The sequence below is a fragment of the Pezoporus occidentalis genome, unplaced genomic scaffold (assembly GCF_034315485.1).
Source record: "Pezoporus occidentalis ecotype Australia unplaced genomic scaffold, CSIRO_AGI_Poc_V1 ctg337, whole genome shotgun sequence".
Taxonomy (NCBI): Eukaryota; Metazoa; Chordata; class Aves; order Psittaciformes; family Psittacidae; genus Pezoporus; species Pezoporus occidentalis.
The window spans coordinates 79,932-90,497 of NW_026915344.1; the positions used below are offsets into that span (position 1 = coordinate 79,932).

Sequence of the window (10,566 nt, forward strand, 5' to 3'; positions counted from 1 at the left end):
GAGGGATGCACTGGTGGTTAGCGCACTGGACAGGGAGTTAGAGGATCCAATTTCATTTCCTGGTTCTGCCACAGATACACCAAGTACCCGTGGGGGAATCACTCAGTTTCCTTGATGCTTCCTCTCTGATGAGTTCTCTCTGTAGGCAGGAAGCTTCCCTGATAGTTTTGTCTGATCTGATCTGTGCACAGAGCTTGCTCCAAGAAACCCAGCCTTGTTAGAGCTTTAAAGCATACACATGTATAAAAGTACTTCTTTCATTCTTTTTCTTCCACATCCCTTGTAGATGAGGCTGGATCTCCTCACACTTACAGTTCCCTTTAGCCTCTTTCACAAGGTTCTTGGCTCAGGGTACAGTACAATGGTTCTTTGCAGTCACCACGTCAAGCACAGTTCATCAGTGCCGACCTCAGCAGTTGTGTAAAGGCACTGTGCATGTTTTGCTGCTCCAGGCTCTTAGCAGTAATGGTGTATTTATGATTAACTCAGGTTTTTAGCTGTTTGGCTACTTAGTCTGGGGGACTGATTTTTTGCATTATGTGTCTTTAGAGCTCTCTAGATGCTCGTGAGAACAGCCCCTCAGTAACATAACACAGTTTCTGAGGAGCATTGAACAACCTAGGAGTTTAATCATGTCTGATCATCTGTCATCACTGAATTCAATCCAAATTTATGTCTCTGTGATCACGTACTCAAGAGGAAGTACCAAGAAACCCTGCAGCGTGTGGTGGTGGCATAACTTACCCAACTTGTCCTTCTTCAGAAGCATGCTTTATGCCTGGAAGCCAGGCTGGAGATGCACATTGCTTGGTGCTCACAGTGGATTTGTCTGTATTCCTTGTCCTGTAGGCACTGTGGTGTATGGAGAGCCCATCACAGCCAGCTTGGGTACTGATGGATCTCATTACTGGAGCAAGAATTGGGCTAAGGCAGCAGCTTTTGTTACTTCCCCACCACTGAGTCCTGACCCGACCACTCCTGATTTTCTCAACTCACTACTGTCCTGGTGAGTAGAGCTCTTTGTGTTCACACAACGTGTGCTTCAACGTGAGGCAAGTGGGTAATAAAAATAATAGCTGTTGTTGCTAGCAAGCAAAAAGCTGGTTTCCCTTCAGGAGTAAACCTGTGGCAATAACATATCTTAAATCCCTGTCATTGTCTTCTCCAGTGGAGACCTCCAAGTTACTGGCAGTGCCCACTGCACCTTCAACACTGCTCAGAAAGCTGTTGGGAAGGACAACTTCACCCTGATCCCTGAAGGAACCAATGGAACTGAAGAGAGGATGTCCATCATCTGGGATAAGGCTGTGGTATGTCAGATGTGTCATAGACTTAGGCTGCAACTAGACATTCAGAACTGAAAGAGCCACATAAGTGTATTGTTATCTCACCCCAGATGTTTGCTATGGTCCTTCTGCTTAAGGTTTTTGCCCCTGTAAAGATTATTTGTAATCTATTGTGTGGTGAGTTACTTGATTTTGGAGTGGTCCCCACCTGGCTAATGCAGTGACTCCTTTTGTCTTTGTCCAGGTGACTGGCAAGATGGATGAGAACCAGTTTGTTGCTGTGACCAGCACAAATGCAGCTAAAATCTTTAACCTGTACCCACGGAAGGGCCGTATTGCAGTGGGCTCGGATGCTGATCTGGTTATCTGGGATCCCGACAGCGTCAAGACGATCTCTGCCAAGACTCATAACATAGTAAGGATATCTTCTGCTATGTGAGCTCTGCTGCTCATTTCCTCCTCTTTCCCTTCAGTGCCAAGAACTAGGGCTCATGACAACTCAGGGCTTTGTTTTCTCGATGCCTCAAGCCCTCCCTGGTCTTAAACGCAGCGGTGCTCAGTTGTGTGAGCAGAAGGGTTGATGATTTGAGTGCCAGTCTGAAGTCACATGAATACCCAGAGATTCTCCTCAGAGCAAAGAGATTGTCTGCTCTTTCTGAGCTTTGGATGCTTGGATCTGAGCACACAGAAAGCTCTTTAAAGTATCAAAAGACCTCTTATCATGATGTGCCATTTATGAGCTGGCTGGCTAGTAGTGGGAATGTGAGCTGCCCCTTTTCTAGGTGGGCTTAGCAAAGCTTGTCAGCTTGTGGGCACCTTCCTGGGACATCTGATCCAGATCATTGAGTCTGAGTGGATTTGCACACGTGTGCGTAGGCATACCTCAACAGGATTTTACTGCCAATCATCCCAATGTTAGTTGGCACAAGGCAGAACCCGGACTGACCAGACCTTCCCCTTGTTTCTTGTGTGGCTTTGTGGTGGCACTGTTAGAGGCACTGTTTGCTTGAGTCCCACAGCTATGTGTCCTGTATCTTACACCCAGCTCCTACAGCAGAAAAGCTGTCCCACCCTGTGGGAAACTGCAGCATGGTCTCAGTGCACAGGGCTGGTTGGAGTCTCCCTGTGACATTCGAGCACTGTCTCGGAGAAAGCAGCCACTGTTTGCATTTGTTGATGATTTGTTTCACTGCTGGCGATGAACCTATGGAATGTTTCCCTGGAAAAACCCTCCTTTTTTCCATGAATGCTTTCATTCACTCTGGAGCTGAAGGAGCAAAATTTCCTTCCACACTTGGATCCCTGGGCACAGGCACAAAGAAACGTTTTTAAAGGCTTGGGTCACTTCCCTGTGACTTAATTTGGTGTCAGAATTGGTCACAGATGGCCTGGATTTATCCTGCCTATGCTTAGATCTCTGACAGAGGCATCCAGACTCAGAAGTCTGGTCACTTCAGTCACCTTAGAGGTGCTTCTAGACTCATCACACCTCCAGTCTGGAGAAGAATGGATTAGAGGAGGGAGCCCAGGGACATGCTGCTATTAGGTGCCAAATTTAGTGGTCTGAACCTGGGTTTGTGCTTATGAATGGCTCAGAAAGAGATGAAAGTAGCTTGCTGGTTGGAGTATTTGAAAGTCCTTGCCATTGAATGGATTAGGAAATGAATTAGAGTCTTCAAGCTTGCTAACACATAACTCACAGACTTCATTTTTTGTGGATAAGCTCCAGTACAATCAGGTTTTGCCCTAGATCTGGGCTAGATTGAAGGAGAACCACCTCCACAGTAGAACAGCCACTCAGGAATACTTTATACACTAAGGACTGCAGATCCCCCTGAATCTCTTGCACCATGTAAGAGGCCTCAGCACTCAATGAGCTATTGCCAGAGGCTGCATTTTCAATTGTGCCAAGACTATGGAGGATGGAGAGCTCTCATTTTCAAGTGGCTTGGTTAGGGCTTGAAGGGCTGTCTAGGAAATCACATCTTTTTACCTTCCACATCCAGCTCTCACCTCTTCCCCCGTCATTGTATCATGTGTTATACCTGGTGTAACACCTGCTGGGGTGTTTTTTCGTGTCTCACACTGCATGTGTGCCTTGTGTTAGAGGAGAAATGGGTACAAGTGATGCCTTTAGAGTCAAGGCATCCTACTTTGGTGAAGTATAAAACAAAAGCCCCTTTGAAAGCCAGGCAGGAGCGGTTGCTGCAACACAAGGATACATAGTGATTATGTGGCATCAGATGATTGTTCCTTTTCTAAATGCTAGAGCAACATACAGATATTTTCCAAGAATTCACACTGCTCTTGCCACTGCCTGGCAAGGGAACATTAGGAGCTAGAGAGGAAGATACTGTTGTTCTTGGCACCAGCCTAATATATAACCTTCTGACCAAGCCTCCTCCTTTGCCACAACGTTTTGCAGACTGGACCAGGTTCAGCGTCGGTTTAACCACCATTCTAGCTAACTGTAAATCTGCAGTCACCCTTCCCATACTTACAACACACTCCAAGAGCAAACTCCATCATTCACTCAGTAAAAAAGGCCTGGATTTGCCTCCAAGATGGTCACTCGAGTAGCAGTCCCCAATTAACGTGGTTGTAATGCATCTCAATCCAGGAGGCTTCATGGGTGGGACCATTTACCAGTGATTCCTTTGAACCTTGTTTCTTTCCTTGGTGTAATGTTTCCAATCCTGTTAACTGGGGATGTGCAATCCCATTAGAGTAAAACAAGATTGTCCTGATGGTCCCTGACCCATCAACCAAAACACTGGTGTGAAATACAGCTTTTCAAAATGATTTTTTTTAGTATGAAACTTAGATAAAACTTAATTTGATTCCAAAATCCCCATCAGTTCAGAAGAGATAGGTGCCTAAATGCATTTAAAGAGGTAGGCTTTGAGATACTTTCATTTGAAGCTGTATTTCCTCTTCATGAATCTTGTTGAAATGGAAATTGTGCATGAGTGAATCCTTAATCAATGTAAACCTATAACAAGGACCAGCCTTTCTATTAAACCACAGCACACACTGCTCAGGTGAATGCTGTTGAGTTTGCTTCTATCTGTCCTTCACATTTTGGCCATTAGCAGGACTGGTGACTGTTAATTCAAGCACAGCAGGCTTTGCTGGCACGAATATGTTTGCCTCATGTTGTCTTTTTGTCCTAGTCTCTGGAGTACAATATCTTCGAGGGCATGGAATGCCGTGGGTCTCCCCTGGTGGTTATCAGCCAGGGGAAGATTGTGCTGGAGGATGGGAATCTCCATGTCACTGAGGGATCTGGGCGGTATATCCCCAGGAAACCATTCCCTGACTTCGTTTACAAGCGCATCAAAGCGAGGAGCAGGGTGAGTGGAAATGGTTGGATGCATGTTTGTTCTCTCACTGCAACTCCTGAGTTAAAGTGGGTGGAAAACAGACGCTGTCCCCTGGCTCACAGGCACACAGTTCTGCAACAGAAAATGTTCCCTGGATAGGGGCCATATTTATCTCATTCCTCTTTCATTTTTGCTATTCACTTGAGTCACTACAGGAATATGCTTTGACTTGAGCTTGGGTTTTCTGCAAATTGTATTTTTCTGCTCTTTTAAATCTCCTCTGTCTGGGACCCCTCGAGAGAACATGCGTTAGGAACTGTCCAGTTTGGACACGAGTCAGTCTGCAAATAGCCCATCAGGCTTCCTCTGTCACAGAAATACCAAGGGAAGTTATTGATGGCATTTATCTACCAAACCTTTCAGCAACAATTGAGGATTCTGATTTATTGTTACAGATACGTTATGCTGCTTTCCCTTCTGTCAGGTAGGATCAGATGCTCTTGTCTGGTGACTGGTGAATCACAGGCACAGCCTACTGCCTGATTAAAAGTGAGAATAGTCTATTTTTAAGAGGCTAAAATGGATGGAAAAGTGTTTTTTTAAAATACACCCATTCAGAACAGAAACTGCCTTTTGAGATGCCTTTACTTGGTAAAAACTGGCAGAGGAGATGACACTGAACTCAGCTGTAGCTTTGTTGCTGAGAATTGAAGGTTATTTCTGGATGAAGTCAGATTTCTGGGGAGATGTTTGAAGTCTTTTGATGTTTGAAGTGTTACCCTCTCTTGGACAAAAGCAGAGCTGTGTTAGTTCCTCTGGCCATAGGTGATCTTCACATTCCTTGCAAGTGATCTTTCCTGAATTGTTCTGTTGAAGAAATGGCAAGTTATCCAAATTACGACCTCAGATAACTTAGCTCTGCAGAGAACAGATGTGTGGGTTCTGTTGTGTTCTGGTCTCCCACAGAAATATGTGTCTGACCTATAAATCCAATTGGGCAGCATCTCAACTGGAATAATTGCATTTAACCCAATCTAAAGCTTCCTGGCTGGTGGTGTCAAGGTGGCCTGGCTGCTTTCTGCAGGCCTGCCTCTGTCTCAGCATTGTTATGCTTTTTGGGAATAAGTTGTGTTTTAGACTTGTCAGGAGCCCTTAATACAACAGCAGGTAGGCTGAGGTCATTAAAGGACAGAACTTGCTGAGCAGGGGACAGACTGGTTCTCTTTAGGCTGCTCACACCAGTTAACAACTAGCTGGAGCCACAGGACTCCAGAGCACCTTTCCTTTTACCCATGCTGCTTCAGGGACCAGCTACCGCCCAAGGATCAGCACGGAGGAGATGTTCTCTTTCAAATCCTCTTACCAAAGACAAATCTTGACATGTGTGTCTTTGTCATGACAACATCTGGCCAGCTGTTTAGTTCTGGTCTGACCCTGTGTTTTGCAGCTGGCTGAGCTGCGGGGGGTGCCTCGAGGCCTCTACGATGGACCCGTCTGCGAAGTGTCGGTGACACCGAAGACCGTCACACCAGCATCTTCAGCCAAGACATCTCCTGCCAAACAGCAGGCTCCACCCGTGAGGAACCTGCACCAGTCTGGATTCAGCTTGTCTGGTACGTACTTTTACAGGGCTAAAGTATGCATTGCTTTGAAATGCATCCATACTCTGCGTTAATTCTGGAAGGCAATGAGAGAGGCTGTGGGGTGGTTTAACTTGGAGGTGACCCTTTTATCGTAGAATCCTCGAATGGTTTGGGTTTGAAGGAACCCTAAAGCTCATCCAGTTCCAGCCCCCTGCCATGGGCAGGGACACCTTCCCCTAGAGCAGGTTGCTCCAAGCCCCATCCAGCCTGGCCTTGAGCACTTTTAGGTTTGGGAAGGAAGAAGGGCAGTATAGGAGCTCTGTCATAAAGTCCTCCTTGTTTTCATGCTGTGGCATGAATGCTGAGTACCCCATAGCATTCTGAACTGGGCAGATGGCACGAAGTTCAGCAGAGCCACTCTCAACGTGAAGCAGTTCTTCCTCATGTTGAGGTGAAACTTTTTGTGGTATAGTTTATGGCCATTGCTCCTTGTCCTGTCGCTGGGCGCCACTGGAAAGAGTCTGGCACCATCCTCCTGGCACCTGCCTTTAGGATACTGACCTACATTAATGAGATCGGTGAAGGCACTGAAGGCCAGTAAGGGCTTTTACTCCAAAGGCAGGACACAGTTGGAGCCTGGCCTAAGAGGTCTCAGTGGGTTCCAACGCAGCAGAGTGCTGTTCCAGCTCCCTTGGCATGCAGCTCACTCCTGTCAAGCTCTCAGTGGCCTGCGGGGGGGAGACCCTGACGTTGCTTCTCTCTGGCGCAGGGGCACAGATCGATGACAACATCCCACGCCGCACGACCCAGCGCATCGTGGCACCGCCGGGTGGACGTGCCAACATCACCAGCTTGGGCTAAGGAGCGAGCCCTCTGCGCCCGCACAGCGCACCGGGGCCGGGGGCACCTCGACACCCTTCTTGATTCTTTTAGAGCCTGTGACGGTTACTGCGGGCAACCAGTGGGGGGGGGCTGAAGTAAGGCGCCTGTTTCAGTCCCCTCAGATTCCCTCCTCATCTTCACCAACCCCTCTCACTTCCCCCTTCAGCCCCTACACGTTTAAAGGAATAAACCCTCTTTTGACACCTCTGACATGCAAAAGTAAATGTAAAAGAGGATGTTTGAGATACGTGGCCTCTGTCCCATTCAGCATCTTTCTTTTAATAAAGGAAGGATAAAGTGAATTTCCCGGGAGCTGCCTTTAAGACACACACAAAAAAAAAAAAAAAAAAAAGGAATAAATCAATAATAAATGTTAAAGCATTTTTTTTATTTTATTTTTTTTAATGTCAAGCAGAAGAGTAGTTTAAGGGTGTTAAACTGGATATCCTGTAGGGTTCTGTGTTCCAGCAGAATAGCTAGGCAAACATGGAGGGACAAGAATCTCAGCCTGTCTGTAACCATTCCCCACCACCACCTTTGAGGTTGCTGTCTGCTGCCGAGAGAGAAGCAGGACCCAGCACTAGGAATTGACAGAGCACATCGCACCCAGCCATCGGGTGAGCTAGAATCCTTGGGGACTTTGGTTCTCTTGGTTTGTTTTTCTTCTCTTTTTTTTCCTTCTGGATTTTGCTGCAAACCAGGTCCTTGAGGAAACATTCGGGTTGTTTTTTATGTTTGTGTGTGTGTTTTTAATATGTTTGTTTCATTGTGTTTACGAAGCCTTATCTAAGAACTGGGGATTCCCCTGTTCTTCCCGGTCCTTCCTGAACCTCATTCAAGTTACAGACTCCCACCAGTGTCACTGCCACCCTGGTACTTCAGGTATTCCTAGGTTGCATCATTCCAGCCAACGCTTGCCACTTAGCTGCAATAGGAGGGCGCAGAGCAGGTTCATAAGCTATGATCTTCACTTCAGTGTACTAGGTCTTGAGCTGGTGCAGAGGGGCTGGACACCAGCTGAGGAACTAGGATGGGGTTTCTTGAGAAGCTTTTAGCAGTTAGTTTGTCTTCTGTTCCTGGAGATAGATGGAAATCAATAAGCATGAGCAAAGAGCAACGTGTTGCTTGCAAGGTTTCTGTAGCAGCCACATTCCCCCTTCCTGGCCATTGACGAGTGGTTATTCAAACCCAGTCAGTTGAGTGTGTGCCCGAGCATCTGTGGCAATTCAGTTCGAGTCCAGATGCCCAGCTGTTGTAACTGGGAGTCTCGATGGGTCAACAGCAGCTGAGAATCTCTCGTACATGGTACGAATTTCACAGTCGCTCATTCCTTTAGGAATCTGCCCTTGTGCAAATACTCATGAGAAGGCCTGGTGGTTCCCCACCCTTCCTCAGATGCCTGCTGCCTTGGATCTGAGAAACCAGAGGCCATGAGTAGTCGTTAAGTGAATTTAGGAGCCCCAGTTTGTGAGACAGTCAGCATGATCTGGCATTTAGTTATCTTCTGGGATTGAAGGTCTTTTAGCCCTAGTATTGGAGGCTTATTATTTTCAGGACATGGAGAATAAATCTGCACCGTTAGATTCCCACTTAAACTTAGCTGGAGGGCTCAGCAGTCCCAAGGACTTGACCTGTCTCAGCACAGAGAGCTTTTCCACCCACAGCTAACACAGCATTACCTCCACTGTCTGTCTGCCCTGGCACTTGGCTGCATCTTCTGCTTTCTCTTCTATCTGTGCTTGGCCACGTACACTGACCTTGTTTTTCCATAGTTGTATTTTCTTAAATGGTGTTTACAGGTTCTTTTAGGGAAAAAACTATGTATATGAAGGCTTTTAAGAAACAAGTACCAAATTTGTTGTTACGAAGTATCAATGCTGGGATTTGCAAAGGATCTGGAAGCTATTTAGGTACCCAAACCCTCCCAGCTTCAGCACCTAATTCCTTCAGGCCCCTTTGAACATGAAAGTTAGGAAAACCGTCGCCATATTCATCCAAGCATTTTGCATTTAGGTTTCACTCCTGGGTCTTTTAGTTTTGCATAAAAGAGTTTGCACTTTGTTTGTTAAAGTAATCCATGAACGTAATATATATTACAGCTATTTCATTGTAGTTTTCACCTGTATGTTAAAATCAAATTGGAACAAGTTGGGGAGGAAAAGGATTGCAGAGATCCGTTTGAATTCTGCGAAACACTTGCGGCTCTTCAGTATTCACTTAAGTCTTCCTTGGTTTTGGTTTTCCTTCACTGCCTCATGATGAGTTTTTAGTTTGAATTTGTTCTTCAAAAAGAGGAAAAAAAAATCACAAAAAAAAAAAGATATTTTGCAGGCTGTGTTAAGCATGTTTTTTCCTGTGAGAGCTCGTCTGCTTTGTGTCTGTTTAATGAATGTCATATGTAAATGCTTAAAGAAAAAGAAAAGATGATGACTTAAGTAATTAACCGCAGTGACTTGAAGCTCTAAAAGTAAAGAAAAAGTAGGATTTAATACTAGCTGGATTTAACCCTTGGATTTGTGATTGTGAACCATGAGTGGAGGAGCTGTAAGTGCTAAAGCTGATGTGTGTAGACAAAAAGAAGTACTGATATTGACCATTGTCTCAATGGCAAAAAAAAAACAAACCACCCCAATCCCAAGTCTTGTGTTTTATTCCTTAAGAACTCTGTGTTATATTACCATGGGAACTCCTAATAAAGACAAAATGTTGTTGTTTCACTTAGGTGCATCTGTGTCTCAAGGCGATACGTGTTCTGTGTAACTGTGTACCTTGACTGAGCTGTGAATGGTCCTGTGTAGGAATGAGATGTACAGCAGCAAAGGTGAAGATAAGGTCCCAGAGTTCCTTGGAAGATGGTAAAGAGGAACCAGTGGTCTACAGTGTAATTTCCTTTAGAGGGAAGGGAGCCTCTTCTCAGGGCAGTTGTCTGTTTAAAACCGTGTTTGGCAAAGCAGAGACATTTGCCTCTGCATTGCAGAGATCACTGATGAAATGCCAGCAAATGAAGCTAAAACTATTGGCATAACCCTCAGCCCTCCAATGTGTTTCTGCTTGGACCCTCCTAAAAGTGATGGAGGAGGGGAGAGAAAGTACAGCTGTAAATAGAAGCCACACAGAGATAACTGTATGGGGAGTGTTAGAGCTGGCTGGAGTAGTGCCAGGGAAAACTGGTGGTGGTTGGGTTTTACTGTGTTGCAGGGATGCTGTGAGATGGCAGCAGATTGTGGGAGGGCTTAGAAAGAGCCAGCATCACTCCCAGCAGCTCAGACTGTTGGTTGCTGCTTCCCTGCATCCACCCTCTCGGTGGTCTTCCCCCAGATCCAAGCACAGCTGGAGTTTGCAATGCGCTTTGCAGTGATGCTTCGCTCTTGTTCCTCATCTGAACAAAGTGTTCAAGTACTCTGGGAACAAGTGTTGAAGTACTCTGGGAAATGCAGTTAGCTTTAAACCTGGTATCCCTATCCAGTGGGACGTTTTAAGAGGGTTTCCTTT

General features: G+C 45.9%; 1 protein-coding gene across 2 annotated transcripts in view; it reads left to right on the top strand.

Annotated features, from left to right (window-relative positions):
• LOC134169146 (dihydropyrimidinase-related protein 2) overlaps positions 1–9,791 on the top strand; it is a 49,250-nt gene extending 39,459 nt beyond the window's left edge. For both annotated transcript variants that reach the window (XM_062629399.1, XM_062629400.1), the window contains 6 exons: positions 850–1,006; positions 1,169–1,310; positions 1,531–1,701; positions 4,460–4,639; positions 6,057–6,222; positions 6,962–9,791. In XM_062629399.1, coding sequence (XP_062485383.1) covers positions 850–1,006; positions 1,169–1,310; positions 1,531–1,701; positions 4,460–4,639; positions 6,057–6,222; positions 6,962–7,053 — 908 coding nt within the window. In that variant the 3' untranslated portion in view covers positions 7,054–9,791. The remainder of the gene's footprint in view (positions 1–849; positions 1,007–1,168; positions 1,311–1,530; positions 1,702–4,459; positions 4,640–6,056; positions 6,223–6,961) is intronic.
• The last annotated feature ends 775 nt before the right edge of the window (positions 9,792–10,566 follow it).